This window comes from Lemur catta, chromosome 17 (genome assembly GCF_020740605.2).
Source record: "Lemur catta isolate mLemCat1 chromosome 17, mLemCat1.pri, whole genome shotgun sequence".
Taxonomy (NCBI): Eukaryota; Metazoa; Chordata; class Mammalia; order Primates; family Lemuridae; genus Lemur; species Lemur catta.
The window spans coordinates 5,020,284-5,043,911 of NC_059144.1; the positions used below are offsets into that span (position 1 = coordinate 5,020,284).

The following is a 23,628-nucleotide window of genomic DNA, read 5'->3' on the forward strand; positions in this document are numbered from 1 at the left end:
GCTTGCTGCGCGCAGGCGCAGAGGTGCTGATGCAACACCGCGCGCGCAGCGGCGCCGGTGTGGTGACCAACGTCCGGCTGCCGAGCTCGCGGGCCGGGCTGACAGAGAGTGGAGACACGCGGAGGGGTGGCCGTGGCGATTCCCGCCCAGGTAGTTTAGCCCCCAGCCCAGCGCTCGACTGTTCCCCACACTCCGTTTTGCGGAAGGCTGGTCCTCAGGTTTCTGTGGTCTGAGCGCTCCGCCATGCCCTGGGGAAGTCGGTCTTCCTCTTGCTTGTTAGCGCCGCGTTTGCGAATGGGTTCGGGAATTCTCACCTCTGGTGGCGGAGAAGCGAGTTAGGATACGTTAAGCACTCAATACATGTTTAGTTTTTGCCTCACATGGGTCGACATTTCCTGTGACGTTTAGCGAATAGGGTTGTAGCGCCGTCGACGTTCCTAGTGTGTTTGTCAGCCCGCTCAGAGCAGCCAGGCGGTTTGGAGCGGGAGTCGGGGCTGCGGCAGCGGCCAGTAACCGGAGCCGCGGGCTAGCAAAGCTTCGCTCTGGACTGCACGAAGCCGCAGACTGTCCTTGTGACCCTGTCGACCTTAAATAATGAGATTCAGGAAACATGACTGAGTTTATTCGAGCCCAAAGCTTGAAGCTGGCCACCTGGGAGCGTGGATTCACGTTGCCCTGAGTATATACCGGTAAGCAGCAGTTACAAATGAGTCTTTAAAGAAAAGAAGAGGCGGTTACATTAAAACAACAAATTATTGATTGTCTATACATTGTTCTTTGTATCACAAAATCCAGGAACTCAAAGATGATGAGTGAGGCTACTAGTCTGAAACAAAATGACAGTTGCTCTGTGCATGGGTGAAGAGGGTGAGACTTAAGTCCCATACTCCTGTCTTGCTGGACCTGATAAATTTTGCATACCTCGCATAGCTCAGACCGCTCCAAGCTATTTTTTCTTAGCCCTCAAGGTTCATTTGCACTCTAACATTTCTGAGGTAAAAGGAAGTACTCTTAGACCAGTTGGAAGGGTTCATAATGCCCGATCATTTGGGGGTAAAAAGGTGACTTTCCTTATAAGATAATGAGGAAATGGCCCATAGACATGCCTTTTCAGTGCAGTGATGTCATCATAGCTCTTTACAACTACAGACTCCTGGGCTCAAGTGATCCTCCTGCTATATCGTCCCAAGTAGTTGGGACTACAGGTGTGTGCCACTACACCCAGCAAAGTTTTCTATTTTTTGTAGAGAAGGGGTCTCACTCTTGCTCAGGTGGTCTTGAACTCCTGGCCTAAAGTGATCTTCCCACCTCGGCCACTGTGCCTGGCCAACATGCATTTTTATTTTTTGGCCCACATGGTATTTTGAAGAAATATGGTAGTGAATTAGTCACTACCATTTAGAGACTGAAAGTTTAGATTATAAAAACCCAGTTTTCCAACTTGTGTAGAAAAATCAGATCAGGCAATATTGGACCCAGAATCTGTATGTTACCAGTCAACTACAGCTGCTCCCTTCAGGTAAGACACAATCATTTGCCTGACCAACTTGGCTCATTTATGTTACCTGCCTGGTTCCTGTAGGCATTTGAGGTTTGCAGCCCCTCGTGTAGAGTATTTGTTCTCAAACTCAAAAGTGGACTCTCAGGCTCAAATCAGCATCATAACCCTCACAGGATTTCAAGCTATTAAAAATATCCTTTGAGATAGGCTAACACGTGTTATCTTTATTATTAAAAGATAACAGGCTCAACTCATTGGAACATTTATTCTATTTTATGGAATGAAGTATTGCATGATTCTAGAATCACAGTAAAGCCAAATGATCTTTAAACTAAAAATAATAATAATAACAGCTTGGTTTATGCAGTTCTTTATCACTTACAACAACCTTTTTATGATGGTTCATTTTAATGTTCTTAAAATATCTTTGTGAAGAAAGCACAGTATAATTAACCTCCCAATGTCAGTAGTTGGCCAAGGCCAACCACTGATGCAGCTAGAATTCAACACAAGTCATATGGCTTTTCCAGCCAGTGCATTTGTCTGGTAGACTGGAATACAAGGATTGGGAGCTCAGGAAAGAGTCCAGGCTAGAGACAGATATTCAGACATCCTCAGCATGTAGCTCTAGGAGCAGAAGAGAGGACCAACAGAGACAGCATAGTTAGACATGGAGAAAGACTAGCCAGGGAAGCAAGAGGAAAACCAAGAAAGTATTATGTTATGGCATAGAGCCAAGGCAAGGGGGCAAAAGGTAGTTAAAAGTGCCTAAGGCCACTTAAAAATCAAGTAGAAAAAAAACGAAAGCTGTGTGTTGGACTTATCCACAGTGAATCATTGGTGACCTCACTAAAAATGGTTTCATTGGAGCGGTGGGGTAGAACCTACACCTTACCATAAGTGGAGGAATGAAGAGATGAGGTAGAGATGGCAAGTGGAGATAACTCAGGGAATTTTGGCTGTGGAGAAAAGTGGGAGCTAGCAGGATGATGTGATGTTGAGATGTTTTAAGATGGGAGATTCTTGAGCAGCCTAAAAGTGATGGAAAGAAGCTAGTAGAGAGGGAGGGTTTGCTGGTACAAAAGAGAGGGAAATGATGGGGTAAGGTCCCTTAGAAGATAGGAGGGCAGTGACATCCAGAGTGTAGGTGGAAGTGTTTGCCTTGGACATAGGAAAAATGCTTTCTTAGAAGAGGAGGGAAGGAGAAAAAAGTGGGTTGCAGTTGCCCATAATTTTATGTGTTTATTGGAATTAAGGTAAAGGAGTTCTCTGATAGCTTCTGTTTTCATTGTGAATAAGGGAAGGAAAACATCTACTAAAAGTGAGAGGGGAGGTAGGAAACCCAAGGTTTAAGCAGTGTGGAAAAGATCTAAAATAGCTATTTTGGGAAACTTAATAATTCACTAGAAAGCATGAGATAGTTTGAGGGCTCATTTGAGTTTGGAGGCCATGAACTTATACATGACCTCCCCATTTGACCTAGGATCAAATGGAGATTTCTAAATTGTGTAATTACTTGGGGAACCAGAATCTATTGAGACTGTTTATTTCATAAGTACTTTATAGAGCACCTTTATTTATTGGCACTGCAGTGCATGCTATAGTAACATCATCTTAACCCAAATCTATATGTCTACATTCTTCTCCTTAGATGTTTGTTCTTAGATATCTTAGATACATCACCTTATATATATATATATATATATATGTGTGTGTATATATATATATATATAAACAAAACTGAATTTATGGTCATAATCCCCAAACCTGTTCCCCTGCACTAGATTTCGTAGAAATTAAGAGGATCATTTCATAATGATGAAAGGGTGAATTCATCAAAAGGACATAATAATCATAAACATGTATGTACCTAATAACAAAGCTCTAAAATACATGAAGCAAAAACTAATAGAACTGCAAGGAGAGATTTTTTTTAAAAAAATCACAATTATAGTTGGAGAAGATTCCTTTCTCAGTAAATGATAGGACAAGTACCCAGAAAATCACTAAAGATATGGTAGACTTGAACAACACTATCAACCAACTTGACCTAATGAACATTTGTAGAACACTCCCCACAACAACAGAATACACAATTTTTTAAGTGCATAAAGAAAATTTGCTAAGCCAGTTCATATTCTATGAAACCAGTATATTCTCTAACCAGAATGAAATTAAATTAGAAATCAATAACAGATCTGGAAAATCCTTTGAAAATTTGGAAACTGAATAACCCACTTCTAAATAACCCATGGGTCAAAGAAAAAATCAAAAGGGAAATTAGAAGATATTGTAAACTAAATGAAAATGAAGGATTTGAAAATTTGTGGGATGCAGTTAAAGCACTATTAGAAAATAGGTCAATGACCTCAGCATTCATCTTAAGAAACTAGAAAAATAAGAGCAAATCGGCTGGGTACAGTGCCTCACACCTGTAATCCTACCACTCTGAGAGGCTGAAGCAGGAGGATTGCTTGAACTCAGGAGTTCGACACCAGCCTGAGCAAGAGCAAGACCCTGTCTCCTACTAAAAATAGAAAATTTAGTTAGGTGCGGTGGCACACGCCTGCAGTCCCAGCTACTCTGGAGGATAAGGCAGGAGAATCACTTGAGCCCAGGAGTTTGAGGTTGCAGTGTGCTACGATGATGCCACTGCACTCTACCCAGGTAACAGAGCAAGACTTTGTCTCAAGAAAGAAAAAAAAAAAAAGCAAATGAAGCCCAAAGTAAGTATAAAAAAGGAGATAATAAATGTCAGTGGAATTCAATGAAATAGAAAATAGAAACAATAGAGAAAGTCAGTGAAACCAGAAGCTGATTTTTTGAGATTAATAAAATGGAAAAATCTCTGGTCAGATTGAACAAGAAAAAGAAATGGCTCAAATTACCCGTATCAGGAGTGAGAAATGACATCACTGCTGAAAGGATAACAGAGAATGTAATGAACAACTTTATGCCAATAAATTTAACAAATTAGATAAAATGAACAAATTCACTGAAAGAATAAACTACTTAAGCTCACTTAAGAAGAAATAGATAACCTAAACAGCTCTAAATCTGTTAAAATACTGAATTTGAACTTGAAACTCTTCCCTCAAAATAAGACTCCAGACTTGGATGGCTTCACTGGGAATTCCACCAAACAATTCTATGCAAACTCTTATAGGAAATTGAAGAAAGGGCTGGGCGCAGTGGCTCACGCCTATGATCCTTGCACTTTGGGAAGCCAAGGCAGGAGGATTGCTTGAGGTCAGGAGTTTGAGACCAGCCTGAGCAAGTGTGAGACCCCATCTCTACAGAAAAATAGAAAAATTAGCTAAGCATGGTGGCACACGTCTGTAGTCCCAGCTACTCAGGAGGCTGAAGCAGGAAGATTACTTGAGTCCAGGAGTTTGAGGTTGCAGTGAACTATGATGATACCACTGTATTCTAGCTGGGGCAACAGAGCAAGACCCTATCTCAAAAAAAAAAAAAAAGAAAGAAAGAAAAGAAAATTGAAGGAAAGAATTATTTCCCAAATCATTGTTCCTAAGAGTGTTATTCTGACACCAGAACTCAGCAAGGACATTACAAGACACTACAGACTAATACCTCTCATGAGCCTAGATACAAAAGTTCTTTTAAAACATTCTATAGCAAATTGAGTCCAACACTGTATAAAAAGGACAATACACCATGACTAAGTGGGGTTCATCCCAGGAAAGCAAAGTTGGCTTAGCAGTTGAAAATTGATCAATGTAATTCACACTATTAAAATTAAGAGTAAAAATTTAAAAATGGATTATTTCAACAGATACAGAAAAAGGATTTAATAAAATCCAATATTCGTTCCTGATTTAAAACAAATAAAAACTAGCTGGGCATGGTGGCTCATGCTTGTAATCCCAGCACTTTGGGAGGCCAAGGTGGGAGGATCACTTGAGGCCAGGAGTTCGAGACCAGCCTGAGCAATGTAGTAAGACCTCATTTCTACAAAAACTAAAAAAAATTAGCCAGGTGTACGGTGGTGTGCTACTCAGGAGACTCAGGTAGGAAGATCACTCGAGCCAGGGAGTTCACAGTTGCAGTGAGCTGTGATTGTACCACTGCATTCCAGCATGGGAGAAAGAGTGAGACCCTGTCTCAAAAAAATAAAAAATTAAAAAAACTGAGCAAATGAGGTATAAAATGTCATTTCCTCAACATGGTAAGGGCATCTATGAAAAACCTATAGCTAACATCATATGGAATAATAAAAGACTGAATATTTTCCCCTAGAGATAAGTAACAAGCAAGATTGTCTGGTCTCACTACTTCCATTTAGCATTGTATTGGAAGTTCTAGCCAATGTAATAAGGCGAGAAAAAGCATCCAGATTGAAAAGGAGTAAAATTGTTTATTTGCAGATGACATAATCATTTTTGTCAGAATTCTTCAACCTTGACACTATGGACATACTGGGCCAGTTAATTCCTTATTGCTGTGGTGGGAGTGGGGAGAATTTCTGTGTATTGATTTAGTAGAATGTTTAGCAGCATCTCTGACCTCTACTGGCTAGACACCAATACACAGCCACCAGTGTGACAATCAAAAATGTCTCCAGACATTTGCCAAATGTTTTCTTCTTAGAGGAGGCAAAATCATTGTCAGTAGAGAACCACTGCCCCTTGTATTAATAAAAATATCAGATGCAATCTACAAAAAGAGCTACTAGAATAATTGAGTTTAGCAAGGTTGCATGATACAAGATTAATGTGCAAAAATAAATTATATTTCTACATACTAGCAACAAATATTAGAAGTTAAAATTAGAAAAAAATGCAATTTATAATAGCATCAAAAAGTATAACATACTTGGGATGGATCTGAAAAAAGATGTACAAGATTTATACATTGAAAACTACAAAAGTTTGCTGAGAGGAATTTAAAACTTTAATAAATGAAGAGAGATACCATATTCATAAATCGGGAGATTCAATGTTATTAAGATATCAGTTCTCCACAAATTGATCCATAGATTCAATGCAATGCAGCTAAATTCCCAGCAGACTTCTGTTATAGAAATTGACACACTGATTCTAAAATTTATTTGGATCTGCAGAGGAGCTAGAATAGCCAAAACAAGTTTGAACAAGGACAAAATTGTATGACTTACATTACCTAACTTCAACACTTATTATAAAACCACAATAATCAAAACAGTATGGTGTCGATCTAAAGATAGCTAAGTAGGTAAATGGAAAAGAAAAGAGTACAGAAATTGGTCTACAGGTGTATGACCAATTGATTTTTTTTACAAAGGAGCAAAGGTAGTTCATTGGAGAAAGTGTATAGTCTTTCCAACAAATGATGCTGGAAAAAATTGGATGTCCATATCTTTAAAAAATGAACCTAAGCTATACCTTGCACCATATATAAAAAATAACTCAAAATACATCATAAATCTAAACATGATGCCTAAAACTATAAAACTTCTAGAAGAAAAGAGAGAAAAAAATCTTTGAACTATGAGATTTTTGGATATGACACCAAATGCATGGTCCATAAAAGATACAGATAAAGTGAATTTCATTGATATTAAGAACTTCAAAATACACTGTTGAAAGCAGCCAGTATGTTCAGTAGATGAATGGATAAAGAAACTGGTAATGTCCACAGTACTGAATGTTATTCAGTAATAAAAAGCTATCAAGACACAATAAGACTTGGAGACACTTTAAATGCATATTGCTAAGTGAAAGAAGCCAATCTGAAAAGGCTACATACTGTAAGATTCCAACTATGTGACCTGGAAAAGGCAAAACTATGGAGACAGTACAAAGATCAGTGGTTGCTGCGGATTCAGGGAAAAAGAGGTAAGGTGGGACACTGGAGATTTTTAGGGTGGTAACACTATTCTGTGTGGTACTGTATTGGTGGATACAAGTCATTTTATATTTGTCAAAACCCACAGAATGTACAACACAAAGTGAACCTTAATGTAAACTGTGGGCTTAATTATAATGTATGTATATTGGCTTATCAATTGTAACAAATGTGCCACACTAATGTAAGATGTTAATAATAGGGGAAATATGAGGGGGGGCAATGTGAAGGTATATAATGGCACTCTGTACTTTCTGCTCAATTTTTCTGTAAACCTAAAACTGCTTTTTAAAAAAGTCTATTAATTTTTAAAAAATACACTCTTGAGGGAATGAAAAGACAGCCCAGACTGGGAGAAAATATTTGCAAATAATAAATCTTTATAGTGTCCATTGAAGCACAAAAATTTTTCATTTTGATGAAGTCGAATTTGTATATTTTTTATTTTGTTGCCTGTGCTTTTAGTGTCATGTTTAAGGATGTTTTGTTAAACCCAATGCCATGAAGATTTTCTTCAATGTTGTCTCCTAAGAGTTTTATAGTTTTAGCTCTTCCATTTATGTCTTTGATCCATTTTTGAGTTAATTTTTGTATGCAGTATGAGGCAGGGTCCAATTTCATTCTTTTGCATGTGGGTATTCAGTTGTCCCAACACTATTTGTTGAAAAGACTATTCTTTCCCTGTTAAATGGTCTTGGCACCCTTGTCAAAAATCAGTTGACCATAATGTAGGGATTTATTTCTTAACTCTGTTCCGTTGATTTGTGTCTTTATGCCAGTACTGTACCATCTTGATCACTGGAGCTTTCTACTAAGTTTTAAAATTGGTAAATGTGAGTATTCCAAATTTTTTTTTCTTTTTCCAATATTGTTTTGGCTATTCTGGGTTCCTTGAATTTCCATATGAATTTTGGGATCAGTTTGTTTATTTCTACATAGAAGGCAGTTGGAATTTGGATAGGCATTGAATTGATTCTATAGATGCACTTGGAAAGCATTGCTATCTTAACAATATTAAGTCTTCCAATTCATAAACAAAAGATGTCATTCCATTTATTTAGGTCTTATTATTAATAATAATCTCTTTCAGCAATGTTTTGTACTTTTGTTAAATTTGTTCCTAAGTTTTTTGGAACTATTATAAATGGAATTCTCTTAATTTTATTCTCAGATTGTTACAGAAACACAGTTGATTTTTATATAGTGATCTTTTTTCCTGCAACCTTATACTCATTTATTAGTTCTAATTGTTTTTTCTGTGGATTTCTTAGGATTTTCTATAATATATACAAAATTATATCTGCAAATAGAGACAGTTTTGTTTCTTCCTTTCAAGTCTGTGTGCCTCCTATTAATGCTTCGTTTTCTTGCCAGATTGCCCGGCTAGAACCTCCAGTATAACATTTAATGGAAGTAGGAAAGCAAACATTGTTGTCTTGCTTTTGCTCTTAGGGGGAAGTTTTCAGTCTTTCACCATTAAGTATGATGTTAACTGTGGAGTTTTTTTAATAGATTCCCTTTATCAGGTTGAAGAAGTTTCCTTCCATTCGTAATTTCTTGAGTGTTTTGATCATGAAGAGGTATTGGATTTTCTCAACTGCTTTTTCTGCATTTATGGGGATGATCATGTGGTTTTTGTCTGTTATTTTATAGATATTGTTAACACAAAAATCCAAACCCTGTAACATGATTTAAAGAGGTTTATTCTGAGCCGAATGTGACTATGGCCTGGAGCTGCACGATCTCAAGAGGTCCTGAGAAGTGAGGTGCTCCCGGTGGCCAGGTTACAGTTTGGTTTTATGCATTTCAGGGAGATGGGAACTGCAGGTAAGATCACGTATAAATTGATACAAGGAAAGTATACATTGGTTTGGCCCATCTCAAAGCAGAGGCTTACAGGTGATAGATGGGTTCAGAGATTCTTTGATTTGTAAGTGGATAAAGAAATAAAGCTTTGTCTAAAGGCTTGGAATCAGTAGAAGGAAAGTTTTAAGATAAGGAAGTCTGCTAATCAGAGAGCAAGCCACAACATACTCACTTGCTGTGACTTAACCTTTGCCTTGCATGGTCTTAGGTCCTGTTTGGAATTAGTCTCAACAACAAAAGGGAAGGAGTATAACAAGGCATGTTTGACCTCCCTTCTCTTTGTGGCTGAAAGCTCAGCTTTAGGTTTTTCTGGGGTCTCCTTGGCCAAGAGGGGGTCCATTCAGTCAGCAGGGGCTTAGGATTTTATTTTTAGTTTACAGTATGGTATGCTGCACTAATTGATTTTCAGATTTTAAACCAACCTTGCATTCTTGGGATAAATCCCACTTGGTCAGGGTATGTAATCCTATTTATATGTTGCTGGAGTCCATTTGTTAACATTTTGTTGAGGATTTTTCCTTCCATATTCAATATTTACTGTTTTTTAAAAAATAAATTTTAATTGAAAAAAATTAACCATATAAAAAGTTCTAGAAAAGAATATAATGGACATCTGTTTCTCACTATTAGTCAGTACCCAAAGAACCAGAGGTTACTTTTCATCTTATTTTTATTAGAATACACTCCCTCTGGCTGTCTTTCCCACTAATTTTGAGTAAAAACTCTGGACAAAATAGTAAAAGAAAAAATACCCAAAAGCCAGGGGGTTCGGAAGGGGGGTCAAACTTGAAGTTAGTGACACAGGTATGAGTTTCCAACTTTTTAAACCTCTTTTCTCATGGCTTTGACCCCAGACTAGTCCTCAGTTGCAGGGTTGTGCTGTGGGGTTGTACAGGCAGTGAAAACTCTGAGAGAAACCCTCATCTTTCCACCCAGAGGAGCTGTGAACAGGCACCCCTTCAAGCAGAAGCATGTGAGAGAAAGACAAAGGAACTGGAACTTTGAAAAAGAAAGGCCGGGCGCGGTGGCTCACGCCTGTAATCCTAGCCCTCTGGGAGGCCGAGGCGGGTGGATCGCTCGAGGTCAGGAGTTCGAGACCAGCCTGAGCGAGACCCCGTCTCTACTAAAAATAGAAATAAACTATCTGGACAACTAAAAATATATATAGAAAAAATTAGCCGGGCATGGTGGCACATGCCTGTAGTCCCAGCTACTCGGGAGGCTGAGGCAGTAGGATCGCTTAAGCCCAGGAGTTTGAGGTTGCTGTGAGCGAGGCTGACGCCACGGCACTCACTCTAGCCCGGGCAACAAAGTGACACTCTGTCTCAAAAAAAAAAAAAAAAGAAAAAGAAAAAAAAAGAAAAAGAAGAGGGGACTCACTCTACCAGATGTCAGGACTTACTGTGAAGCTACAGTCAAGATGGCAGTATTGGCAGAAGGATAGACACATAATAAGCGGAATAGAACAGACTTCCAAAAGTATGGCCCATGAATTTTGACCACAATGCAAAGGCAGTTCAGTAGAGAAAGGATAGTCTATTCAAAGAGTGGTATGGCAACAATTTGACATCGATCTGCAAAAAAAGGGAGAATCAATTATACCTTGCACAATATGTGAAAAATTAACTCAAAATAGATCACAGACCTCAAGTAGAACCTAAAACCTTAAAACTTCTAAAAGAAAACAGAAAATCTGTGTGGTCTTGTGTTAGGCAAAGAGTTCTTACATATGGCACTAAAAGGCTAGTCCTCCTCCCTCCACCTCTCTGACCTCTGACTAGCTCCACCATCTCAATCCTCTGATACTTTTGCTGGGGGAAGCAGCGTCCTCTTCAAAGTAAAACCCAGGGGATACTTTCTTATTACTCTTCCTTCATTTCTGAAGGGCTCACCCCTGGGGACCCTTCTTGAAGATGCCTCCTCCTTAGAAGGCCTGAGAGGCCTTGTGTCCTGCCCGCTCCAGCCCACGTACCTCTCCCTCTGACAACCCCATGATGTCCAGGTAGCTCAGGCCTTCCTTGTGCTTCTGACTCCACATGGGGCCATCTCATCCTCCATAACAGTGTGCAGTGGTAACTCCAAAGTCTACGTCTGTAGCCTGGCCTTTTTCCTGACCTGGGCCTGTGTCCACCCACAGCTCACCTCATGGACAGTCCAGGTGCCTTTCCTGTGTTTTGGGAAACATGGCCAAAGCACACAGGTCATCTTCCCTCAGGAACGTGCCCTGTCTCACTTTCCTTCTCTTGGGTGGCACCTGGGCCTCGTTGTCTCCCCCTCATCTGTCACCCTTCTTCCAAGGTGGGCAGGTCTGTGCAAACCTACCCCCAAAGTCCAAGGAAACTGAGAGGCGGAAAAAAGAGGCTGACATATCCAGTTTCTCATAAAGAAACATTTCATAGGGACCTACGAACAGAAGCCATGTCCTGGCAGCCATGGGACAGGATGGTGGATGCCCACACTGTTATCCCAGACCCAAGGCTTCCACACCATGGAAAGGACAGGCGGGACCCTGGAGCCGACCTCCGAGAGGGGCGTGGGTGCCAGGTGAACCTGCCCAAGGGCAGGAACAGTAGATAAAGCAGAAACCTAGAGATGCCCCCAGCAGGGGTTACTTAGAAGTCAGCCTAGGTCACACACAAGGTGGGACTGCTTCAGCCTCCACAACCCTCCCCCACAACCCCCATACTTTCCACACCTCCCTGTCCCCTGGTGCTGCCAGGCCGCCTTCCTCTCTCACCTGATTACAGCAGCCACCTCCCGAGCAGCCTTCTGTTCCCTCTCCCCTGTACCAGCGGTGCCTGGCTGCAGGGTGGCATCAAACTTCTGCCTGTGCCTTGGATCTGTGGGATGTCTCAAGGTCCCCCAGTGCAGTGTAAAGTCTGTCATGCCCAGTTGGTGGGGCTCACGGCTGCTCTCACTTCACAGCCTGGTTCCCACCAGGGTGCCTCCAGCTACCCCACCATACCTCAGTCTGCTCCCAGGAGGCACTGGGGTCACTTCTGTCCAGAGCACCCTCTACCTGGCATCTTGCTTGTCTTTCCAGACTCACTTCTGATACTACAAATGCCTGGGAGCTCTGTGCTGAGGGAGCCACAGCCGCAGCTGTGGCGTTTGCTGAGAGTGCACCCAGCCCTGGCTCCTGCAGGTGGACTAGACGAGGGGCATGGGTGACAGCGCCTGCCTGGTGCTAGCTGGTCACTCGGGGCCTTGACTTCCCCAAAGGTTACGGCTACAGTGTGGCCCCTGCAGAAAACAGACAGCCCCTAGCGCACATGCACAGGCAATGAGGCTCCCAGTGACCTGCGGCCCCACGGGGCACCGTACTCTTGCTCCAGGTTTAGGTGTGCTGTGGGGTCAGGGGCCTCAGGCCCTTCTCTGGCAACGTGGTGTGTCTGACCACATGTCAGACGCAATGCACCTTCACTCATCTCTCCCTTTTCCTGAGGGGAAACAGGCCCAGGGCATGTCTCTTGCCCAGATATGTGCTCAGCAGTGGCAGGGCATGGGTGGGGTCTGATGCTGGCCCTCTTAGCTGGAGGCTGGAAATTTGAGGGGCCTCCTGGGAGAGGACAGAGCAGCATGGGCCTTCCTCCCACCTCAGCCACAGCCAAGACCCCTGCCTGGGGAAGCGCCCCCATCCCTGGCCCTGCACTGTGGCTGAAGCCACAGAGGCAGGCCTCCCGGAGCATCCCACCGGCATGCTCAGAGCTGTGCTTCCTTCCAGCTCCTGTGATCACCGGGCAGCGGCCCCACCATGTCCCAGCCCCAGACCCCAGAGCAGGTGCTCGATACACAGGGAGACTGCACCCCAGGCAGGAGGGACGAGGACTCCGGGGAGGGGACCCAGTGTTCCCACCGCATGCTCAGCTTCAGCGACGCCCTGCTGTCCATCATTGCCACCGTCATGGTCTGTATGGGGCCCTCGAGGCACTGCCCAGCCTACTTCAGACCCGTCCCCAGCCCCTTGGGCAGTTTGGGGAGTGCCCAGCACTGACTGAGGCTCCTGTACCACTGCATCCCAGCAGTGGTCAGTGCCCGGCTCAAGGAGCATCTCTCTGTTTCGTCTCTTTGTTCCTTTAGATCCTGCCTGTGACCCACACGGAGATCTCCCCAGAACAGGTAATGGGAGCAGGTTGTGCTTGTGTCGTGTGTCCACAAGAAGACTCACGGGTCCACAGATGGGGCCTGGGCCCAGGAGCCAGCCCCACACACCTACAGCTTCAGAGGCTCGTGGGGCAAGGCCTCACTCGGAGGGGAAGGGGGTTGTAGGTACTTTTTCCCTCAGCTGCACCAGCTCAGCATGTGCCCACCCAACTCGAGAGGTCCTGGCCTTAATGGGGTGGGAGTGGAGGCCGGGCTCAGTGCACACAGGCAGCGCCCTCGAGCGAGCCTGAAGGACAGGTTCGGGAAGGAGGGCGGCCTGCCCTGAGAGGCTGGTGTCCACAGAGCAGCAGTGTGCTGTGCTGGGAGGGAGCTTCGCCGGTGGGGTGTCTGCCGTTTGCCCCAGGGTGGCCCTCATAATAGGTACTCCAACTAAACAGAGGGCAGGCTGCCCCAGCCTTGGCGGAGACACTTCCACCCTGGCCCACTCAACATGATTTCAGCTGAGAGGTGAGTGGGGAAAAGTTTTAAAAGCAGAGTTTGTTTATAGCCAACTTATTGGAATTTTTCTGAGTTAAAGAGCAACACGTAGCTGGGCATGGTGGTGCTTGCCTGTAGTCCCAGCTACTCGGGAGGCTGACTGGGGAGGATCCCTTGAGCCCAGGAGTTGGAGGCTACAGCGAGCTATGATGGTGCCATGGCACTCCAGCCTGGGTGGCAGAGCAAGACCCTGTCTGTACAATAAACAGTTTAAAAAAGCACAATGTGAATCCTAGCACTCTGGGAGGCCGAGGCGGGTGGATCGCTCGAGGTCAGGAGTTCGAGACCAGCCTGAGCAAGAGTGAGACCCCATCTCTACCAAAAATAGAAAGAAATTATTTGGCCAACTAAAAATATATGTACAAAAAATTAGCTGGGCATGGTGGCGCATGCCTGTAGTCCCAGCTACTCGGGAGGCTGAGGCAGAGGGATTGCTTGAGCCCAGGAGTTTGAGGTTGCTGTGAGCTAGGCTGACGCCACGGCACTCACTCTAGCCTGGGCAACAGAGTGAGACTCTGTCTCAAAAAAAAAAAAAAAGCGCAACGTGTAGTATCTTAGAAACTGAACTATTTTGGAAGACATTTGGGGTGCATGTGTGTCATCACACCAGCCGTGCAGGCACAGCAAGACAGAGTGAAGACCTGTCTTCTCCGGCCCTACGCACAGCTGAGGTCTGGGCTCCAGTTCCGAATTGTGAGTGGAGCCGATGGCACTGGGAAGTCCCAGGAGCTGCTCAGAGTTTGGCTTTTTCATCTGTGAAAAGGTAATAATGATCCCTTTCATAGGGTTTTGCTGAGAACTAAGTAGAAATGCAGGTTGGGCCTGGGCCGGCTCTCAGGGAGACCCTGAGCATCTGTAGGTGACCCCGGTGCGGGTGCCTGGCTCCTGGCAGTCCGGAGTGGAAAGTACCCACCCTCCCCATGGGGGCTGAGCGGCGGAGCGAGCCCCAGCAGCTGCTCAGGAAAGCTGCATCTCCACCAGAGGCCGTCTTGGCTCGGGAGCCTCCGCCAGGAAGCTGCAGGAACGGCTCAGCCTGATGTGGTCATGAGGTGCTTGCCTCAGCCACCGATTTCAGAACAGGGTTGTCAGAGCGCGGCCGCCTGCATGTGAGATATCTAGACCAGGAGGTCACATGAAAATAAAGCTTCATTTGTGGTTAAAAATAGGAAAACCCTGTGAAACCAAACCTCTTCACACTTCTCTGCAGTCAGTATCATCTCTTGGAGATGTCTTGGTGCCAGGTCTCTTCTTTGTGCGCCCTGACAGGTCCCCACAGGGGCCTGGGCTTGGATGGTTCCTGGAGCCTCGTTCAGAGAAGACACAGTTGTGGGAAGAAGGAAAGGCCCAACGTGCTTCCAGAAGAAGAGGCCGGAACAGCGGATGCCTCCTGTGACCCAGAGGGTGTTCACAGGGCTGTTCTCACTCTGATCAAAAGAAAAAGACTAGTTAAACCTTGGAAAACCTAGTGATTAAAAAAACATGGCAGTGCCCAATAGAAAAAGTAACTGGACTGGAGGCTAAGTTAGTGGCCCAGAGGCCTTCCTGCAGAAAGAGAAAGTGATGGGTTTTCTGTTTTGAGCATTTGTTGATCAAGCACCGCCCCCCTTCCCTGATTTCACGGTGAGAGCTCCGGGTGATGCACAGCCCCTGCCTGTGACTCCGTTGCAGCCGTGGGCCACAGTGGAGCTGCTTACCAGAAAATACCCTGTGTAACCCTGACGTGGCTCACACGGTGGGATTTAAACCCCAAGGCAGTGGTGTGTGGGGAGGCCTTAGCGGGTAATCAGGTCTGGAGAGCAGGCCTCGTGAATGGGGCTAGTGACCTTAGGAAAGTGCTAGGGGAGCTAGGGCCCTTCCGTCCTTTCCTGTGAGGACGCCAGCATGGCACCGTATGTGAGGAATAGGCCCTCACCGGACCTTCATTCCCTGCCCTGTTTATGCGCCCTCATGGTCTGGGGAGCCCATCCTCACGGGATCTCCCCAAAAGCTGACATTTCAGTGGGAAAATTGTCCACAAAAGACTCCAAACCACACACCTGTGGAAGTGGACAATGGATCACTGCCCTGGAGAAAGGGCAGCGCCCCAAGGATGGGCCTGCAGTTGTCAGGGAAGACAGGTCAGGCACAAGACAGAAGCTAAGCCAAGACTGGAGAGTTTCTGGGCTCTGCTTCGGGGGCCAGACCCCTCCCAGGCACTCCACAGGGTCCTCCTGGGGATCACCCTGCTCTGGGGCAAGGCTGGCCCCCACACAGTGCCATCCCAGGAGATGACCACCACTAGGTTACACACGTGTAGCTTTCATTCTAACAGTGATTTTCTTTTATTTTAGCATTTTGACAAAAGTATACAGAAACTTCTAGCAACTAGGATTGCTGTCTACCTGATGACATTTCTGATTGTGACTGTGGCCTGGGCAGCACACACAAGGTGGGGGCCGGCTCTTCTGAGGCAGGCCTACATCTCAGAACCTGCCAGGTGCAGGTGCTGGGTGGGCGTAGGCCTGTGGCAGCAGCTATTATAGAGTGTCCAGGGGTGGAAGCTGCTCCTTCCCAGCCTCACCCTGGGTCTCTTGGTGGAACCCAGGGCCTGGGACAGTGGAGTGGACTCGTTAGAGTTTGTCAGCGCTGCCACTGCCCACTAGAGCTGCCACAAGACCAGGAGCAGGGAAGGGGACGGTGCTCGAGCCGTGTACTCTGAGACACTGGCCAAGGCCATTGCGCGGTGTGCAGGGCTCCACCTCAGCCCATCTCTGTTCCCTGGGACTTGCAGGCTGAAGTGGGGAGGAAAGACCTCTAGAAGCCAGGGGGAATGTGGCCCGGCATACCCCTCTCCCATGGGGGGTTGGGGGCTTTTCTCCCATCACGGCCTCCCCTGGCACCAAGCCCTGTGGGGGCGCAAGAGCTGCTGCAGTCTCCAGCCCTCAGGCCCACACAGCCACTGAGACGGCGGGGGCACCAGCTCCAAAGGCCTGCTCTGGAGAGACCATCCCCAACAGCTGCCAAGTGCACACAGTCGTCTGTGGGTTGACTCTGGCTTTGTGTCAGGAGAAAATGACAGGGACACCTGGGAGTGAACAGGGTGCTTTCTGGGGAACTTGCATTTGCTTTTTTGTTTTTCTAAATGTATGCTAGGTAGTATTTTATATTGGTGAAAAATGACATTTCTTAATGTTTTAACCAGAGAATACTGGAAAGAGTTTGTGTATGTTTAGTTGTATTAGAACCACAATTTGTCAATGACCTGTCTTTTCTTCTTTTTCTTAAATTGTTTAGATTGTTCCAAGTTGTTGGGAAAATAGATGATACACTTGCTTTGCTCAACCTGGTGAGTATTTTCCTGTCATTTTTTGGGAAATGCTTTTAGTTTAGAGTTTAACCCTGTAAGAAAGAGTGGAAGGCAGCAGTTGGCTTCTCTCGTGGCCTCTGGTTCCTCAGAGCCTGGATCTGCCTTCACTGGAAGTGCTTTCGAGGGCCCTTCCCTGTGGCGTTCCCACCTGTGTCTCCACCCAGATAAACCCAGGGTTGGGCTAAGGGGCTGAGCCCCTCCCATCTGACCCAGGCCAGGGCACAGGCTTCTACAGTGTCTGGGGGGAGGCTCTGACCCTCGGCGGCCCACCACTCTGAATTGGATGGGGCCCTCTGGGAGTGAGGGCCCACGGGGTGCCTCACAGCTGTCCCTCCCTGGCAGGCATGCATGATGACCATCACCCTTCTGCCCTACACGGTGAGTTGCATGCCCCTCATGCTCCCCTGAAGCTTCACCAAGCACCCCCTTGGGTGCAGGGCCCAGGGCCTAGGGTTGCAAAAGTGAGAAGGTTCTAGGGGCTGCCTAGGACTTTCGGGTTGGGGGTGGGGAGAGTTAGAGACCACCAATGCTCCCAGCCCCGCCTGGCCCCCAGCCCATTGCTTCTGCCTACCTCAGGCCTGTCCCCAGCCTGGCCTCCGTCTACACACCCAGCGCTGCCCAGGCCTTAGAAGGGCTCACACTCCGAGTTCTGACAGGGTGGGCCGGTCTGAGCTTGCAGGGCTCACAAAGCATCAGGGTCTGGGGAGTTCTGTATGGACTTGACATTTTGGCCTTGAAGGCCTGAAGCATTCGATGGACTTGGCTCCTGTGGGGCTCTGGACAGACCTGGCTGTGGCAGCTCTACTTCCCAGGGTATGGCACAGAGATGGGGAGTCAGAAGCCCTGAGCCCTGGTATTTGAGGGGTTTTTTTGGGTGTTTTTTCTTGGACACAGTTTTCCTTAATGGTGACCTTCCCTGACGTGCCTCTGGGCATCTTCCTGTTCTGTGTCTGTGTGATTGCCATCGGGACCGTGCAGGTAGGATGCCCAGGGCCTGCGCTTTGTGTGTGTGTGTGTGTGTGTGTGTGTGTGTGTGTGTGTGTGTGTGTGAGAGATCCCACTGGGCCCTGCAGCTGGGGTGCTGGGAGCTCAGGGCCTGCCCATGTATACGCAGATTTTGCTAGCTGGAGATGGGAAGGGTGGTCTCTGAAACCCCCACAGGCAGTCCCGGGGTCAGGCCAGGGGCTCCTATCTCCTCTCAATCTCCAGTGTTCAGGCTGCCAGCCTGCCTCTGTGGGTCCCCCCACCAGATGCCCCAGCACTACTCACGCTGGGCAGCCTGAGGGTCAGCTGGCCCTGCAGCCTGCTCTCCTGCAGGCGCTGATTGTGGGGTACGCATTCCACTTCCCACACCTGCTGAGCCCGCAGATCCAGTGCTCCGCCCACAGGGCCCTGTACCGGCAGCACGTCCTGCACATCGTCCTGCGTGGCCCAGTGCTGTGCTTTGCCGCTGCCATCTTCTCCCTCTTCTTCTTCCCCCTGGTGAGTGCCGGAACAGCCCCCCAGGGCCTGGGCAGGGCAGGGCTGTGGGTAGGCAGAGGTCCCCCCAAGGGTCTTCTCTACGAGGCCTGTGGCTGCAGCAAGTGATGCTACGAGAAGGCGGGTGTCCGTGGCCAGGGCAGGAAGCAGGTGCTACTGCTCCTCTGAGGCCCCCAGGACCCAGCCTGTGCAGGACAGAAGATCAACACTCATCCACGGGGGTGTCCAAGTTGTCCTCAGTGAAGCTCCAAAATGATGATGGTGAGACACAGATGCCAGGAGTCCAGGGCTGGGCTTGTTTCTTTCGTTTGGATGAGAAACTCGCACGAACTATCAGGGCAGTGAACACTAGCAGCTGTTTGGGTGGAGGGTCAAACCGCCCTAGCTGCTTCACCTTCCCCCAGGGCGGGCTCCCCCTTGCCCAGTTGCATTTCCTGCTTTTCCGTGGGCCCTGCCTTCCTGTTGGCAGCCTCCTGCCCACACCTGCCTCACACCTGGGAGGCGCTGCTTCAACGCGTGTTTGTTGAGTGATGTGTATGATTTTGCTGCTCGTTGTGGAAAACTGGATTATAAACAAACCTGGGACTTCATGTTGTTATTTGTAGTATTCTCACCCACTTGAGGTGAACGTGAGGTGCTTACAGCGAAGGACAGGTAGGGACGCTTTGCTGTGGGCTGAGGCCATGCAGTGGGGAGGGCAGCCATGAGCAGAGGGCGCGGCTGGACCATGGAGCCACCTGCAGGGCGTCAGGAGGGGAGACTCACAGCCGGCCAGGCCTCTCTGGGGAGAAGGGCGTGGGGGGCACCATGTCTGTGGCCGAGCCAGCGTGAGTGCAGCGCAGTGTGGTCCCCAGCACTTCTGCAGGGCCACGTGGAGGACAGGGACCCAAACACTCTCGCTGGCCCTCTGTCTCCCTTTGTTTTTAATTTGGCAAAATACGCATAATATTTACCATTGTAAGCATCTTAAAGTGAACAATTTGGTGGCATTTAGCGCATTTACGGTACTGTGCAGCCATCACCTCTGTCTAGTCTCAGAACTTTTTCATCATCCCAATACACACCCAGTACCCACGAGCAGTCACTCCCGTTGCCTCCTTCCCCTTGGCCCCTGGGAACCACCGATTTCCTGTCTCTGGATTCTCTTCTGCACGTTCATGTAACTAGAATCATACCATACGTGGCCTTTTGTGTCTGGCTTCTTAACTGTAGCATAAAGTTTTCAGGATTCATCCATGTTGCAGTCTGTGTCAGAATCTTACTCCTTTTTTATCTCCCAGCCATACAGTTCCTCGTGTGGATTAAACCACCTTTTGTTGTATGTACTCATTGGTTGATAGATTTGGGTTGTTTCTACCTTTTGGCTACTGTGAATCATGCTGCTGTGAACACTGGCGTACAAATCTCTCTTCAAATCTGTGTTTCAGTTCTGTGCACATACCCAGAAGTGGGATTGCGGAATCACATGGTAACTCTGGGTTTAGTTTTTTGAGGAACTGCTGTGCTGTTTCCCACAGCAGCTGCAGCTGCACCATTTTTTGTTCCCACCACCAGTGCACAAGGTTCCGGTTTCCGCAGATCCTCATAAACACTTGTTATTTTGTCTTCTTGATTCTAGCCATCCCAGGGGTGTGAAAGTAGCTCACTGTGGTTTTGATTTCATTTTCCTGATGACTAGCGGTATGGAGCGTCTTTCTGTGTGTGTGTGTTGGCCGCTTGCATATTTTCTTTGGAGCAATGCCCAAGTCCTTTGCCCATTTTTAGATTGGGTTGTCTTTGTATTGTTGAGACGAATGGGTTCTTTATGTATTTTGGACACTGAACTCTTACCAGGTACATCATCTGCCAAGATTCTCTCCTTCTGTGGCCACCCTTTGACACTCTACTGAGCTCTTCAGCGCGGTAAAGCACAGTTCTGTCCTGCTGCTGTCCTGCCCGTCCCCCCGTTGGAGCTGATGGCTTCAGGGTGGGGTTTCTGGCTGGGAATTAACTTGTGTGTGTCCCTGCAGTCTTACCTGCTGATGGCGACCATCATCTTCCTCCCTTACGTCAGCAAGGCCACCAGCTGGTGCAGAGACAGGCTCGTGGGTAGGTGACCGTGGGTGGGCTGGCCTGAGAGGCCCACAGGCTGCCCATCCTCCACGTGGCTGCTTTGCACTGAGGCTGCTGGGAGGCACCACCCAACTCCCAGCTGCTTCCAAGGATGTCGGGTGGGGGCAGGACTGAGCACAGGGCGAAGCTGGACCCCGCTTCGGGCTCTGGGCACCATTGGTCCTGGCTGCCTCCCCACTGCCCCTCAGGGTGACCTGCACAGTCTTTGGCCAGCATGTTCCAGCCCCTTCAGGGAAGAGGGCAGTGATGGCTGTGCTAGCCCCACAGCCCCACATGAGAGGGGCTTGGCCAGCTCCCACTCCCGGCATGTCCACAGGCCACCAGGAGCCCCCAGCTCACCCTCTGGAGTTCACTTTCGACCTCCACGAGCCCCTCAGCAAGGAGAGGGTGGAAGCCTTCAGCGACGGCGTCTACGCCATCGTGGCCACCCTCCTCATCCTGGACATCTGGTGAGGACCCCTTGCGAGTGCCACCCGTCAGGCGGGGAGTCTGTGTCTGAGTCCCTGGTGTCTCCTGGAGACTCCACAGAGGCTCTTCTCCCCCTGGGTGCCCAGAGCTCACCCCAAGAAGGGCAGATCTCCCAGAGAGTGGGCATGGGTCTCCCCTGCCGCAACCAGAGAGCTTGGGCAAGGGGAGGGAGCACCAGGGAGAGGCCAGCCCCCGGCCCTATCCGCACCCCCACTCCAGCCTCACCAGTTGCACTCTGTTAAAGCCCTGATCTTAGTTACCACATTTTTGGTTTTTTACATCTTCCATCCTTTTTAATAGTGTTCTGTTCCTTAGTCATATCTCAGCACACGCTTTCATTTCCTTAAACATGTTAAAACACTCTGCTTTTATATTCTATACCTGAAAGTCTCAAGTCTGAGTCTCCTAATACTCTCCTGGTAGCTTTTTTCTACTGTAATTTGTGCAGTTTTTAAAACTGGAAACAGATATTCCTTGGTACCTGTTTTCTAAGGTCTAGGTTTAAGGAACATTCCAGAATGATCTCCCTTTGCTTCTGCCCTGCAGCCAGGGCCTTGCCTCCTCCCTGAGGGACCTGCAAGGAGAGGCTGTGGTTTGGGGTGGGGCTGGGGTTCTTCCCACCACCTGGAGCCGTGGCCCAGGGCTCAGCCGGCACCCTGCTGCCTTGGGCCTCACTCCTAGGGTGACCTCCTCAGGCTCTCTCCTGCCCCTAGCTTGTACCCCCCACACACACCATTTTTGAAGTTGGACATCTGTCTGGGGCTGCTTCAAGGACCATCCTCCAGTCCAGTTGATGAGAGAAGATGCTGATCCCCCGCCTTCTAGGATGTGCTGTTAGGGGCAGCAGCCCTGACCACAGTGGTTCATAGCCTCCTCCGTGGCTATGGGAGAAGCCCTGAGGTGCTAGGGCTGCACGTGCCCTGCTGACGCTCCCTAGAGAGTTCGGCCCAGTAGTCAGTCTCCTGGGACTCCCTGTGCTGCTCTAGGAACTGTAGAGGCAAACCCTCCTCAGATCTGCAGGACCACTCCCCTCACACCCACGTCTGGCCACCAGGGTGCTGTGTGGGTGGCTCAAAGAGGGGTATGGACGAAGGAGGGAACAGACCTCACCAGCTCCCCCGTGGGCTTACCCCGTGGAGCAGACATTGGGAGGGGGTGGCACACACTGACCTCAGCCAGAGAGGGCCTGGGCCAAGGGCCAGGGCTGCCCACCAGCCCTTGAGGACCCAGCAGGGCAGGGCTGCTAGTTAGCACAGAACAGACGAGCTGCCAGGTACGTGTGAATTTCAGAGGCGCGATGAAGTGTCCATAGCACAGTGCCATGACAGTGCAGTGCACTGGGCCAGCTGCATCATTCTTCTGAGTCATGTGGGCCCTGGCACTGGGGACTTCGTGGGCCTCAGGGAGGCTGGTACAAATGCCATCTGTTCCTGATTCTCAGCGAGGACAACGTTCCGGATCCCAAGGACGTGAGGGAAAAGTTCCGTGGCAGCCTGGTGGCAGCACTGGGCGTGTACGGGCCACGCTTCCTGGCATACTTCGGCTCCTTTGCCACAGTGGGCCTGCTCTGGTTTGCCCACCACTCACTCTTCTTGCACGTGCGCAGGGCCACACGGGCCATGGGGCTGTTGAACACACTCTCGCTGGCCTTCGTGGGTGGCCTCCCACTGGCCTACCAGCAGACCTCAGCCTTCGCCCAGCAGCCCCACGATGAGCTTGAGCGCGTGCGCGTCAGCTGCGCCATCATTTTCTTTGCCAGCATCTTCCAGTTAGCCATCTGGACTGCGGCCCTGCTGCACGAGGCGGAGACACTGCAGCCGTCAGTGTGGTTCGGTGGCCAGGAGCACGCATTCATGTTTGCTAAGCTGGCCCTGTACCCCTGCGCCAGCCTGCTGGCCTTTGCCTCCACCTGCTTCCTGAGCGGGCTCAGCACGGCCATCTTCCACCTCATGCAGATTGCCGTGCCCTCCACCTTCCTGCTGCTGCGCCTCCTCGTACGCGTGGGCCAGGCTGGCCTGCGGGGCCTGCGTGGCCTGGCGGGCCCAGCACACTCCTGGCCAGGCACCACGGGTGAGGCCGACCCGCAGTCGCTGCTCCTTCCTGCCCCCTGACAGTGGCCAAAGAGCCTAGTCCCCTGATCCCCACCTGGGACTGACGAGGAAGGCGGCCAAGATCATCTGATGGCCAGGGCTGCAGGTTTACAAGGCCTGGTCTTTATTTTTGTTATGAAATATCATGTTCTGTTTCAGTGTCCTCAAATTGGTCTCCACTTTTTGCAGAGAGAGGAGTTTCATAGGAACATGTTTTACTGCATTTACCCACCCAGTTCCCCAAAGACATTGCCAAGCAGGCCCGTCTGAGCGGCTGCCAT

The 23,628-nt window shown here is 48.3% G+C and overlaps 2 protein-coding genes across 6 annotated transcripts in view; one reads left to right on the plus strand and one right to left on the minus strand.

Moving 5' to 3' along the window:
• Positions 1 to 323, minus strand: part of GAK (cyclin G associated kinase) — a 69,585-nt gene extending 69,262 nt beyond the window's left edge. The window contains exon 1 of the mRNA XM_045528296.1: positions 315 to 323. The gene's annotated coding sequence lies outside the window, so the exon portion shown is untranslated. The remainder of the gene's footprint in view (positions 1 to 314) is intronic.
• Positions 9 to 23,516, plus strand: TMEM175 (transmembrane protein 175). Of its 5 annotated transcripts, none has more exons than XM_045528302.1 (11): positions 9 to 150; positions 12,936 to 13,118; positions 13,292 to 13,330; positions 16,183 to 16,280; positions 17,126 to 17,177; positions 17,541 to 17,576; positions 18,093 to 18,176; positions 18,501 to 18,680; positions 20,687 to 20,765; positions 21,106 to 21,238; positions 22,699 to 23,516. In XM_045528302.1, exons 2-11 carry the CDS (start codon positions 12,966 to 12,968, stop codon positions 23,366 to 23,368), a joined length of 1,524 nt encoding a protein of 507 aa, XP_045384258.1. In that variant the 5' UTR covers positions 9 to 150; positions 12,936 to 12,965; the 3' UTR covers positions 23,369 to 23,516. The 5 variants fall into 5 exon arrangements, with proteins under 5 accessions (XP_045384258.1, XP_045384259.1, XP_045384262.1 ...); XM_045528303.1 differs by having other exon boundaries at positions 10 to 150; positions 18,516 to 18,680; XM_045528306.1 differs by lacking the exon at positions 12,936 to 13,118 and having other exon boundaries at positions 10 to 150.
• Positions 23,517 to 23,628: the final 112 nt, after the last annotated feature.

What these genes read in the sequence shown, in the direction of transcription:
- TMEM175 (XM_045528302.1), top strand. Translation starts at nt 12,966, where the DNA reads ATGTCCCAGCCCCAGACCCCAGAGCAGGTGCTCGATACACAGGGAGAC. An exon ending in TTGCCATCGGGACCGTGCAG is followed by an intron (nt 18,177 to 18,500) that starts GTAGGATGCCCA and finishes CTGGCCCTGCAG; the next exon opens with CCTGCTCTCCTGCAGGCGCT. An exon ending in CTCCTCATCCTGGACATCTG is followed by an intron (nt 21,239 to 22,698) that starts GTGAGGACCCCT and finishes CCTGATTCTCAG; the next exon opens with CGAGGACAACGTTCCGGATC.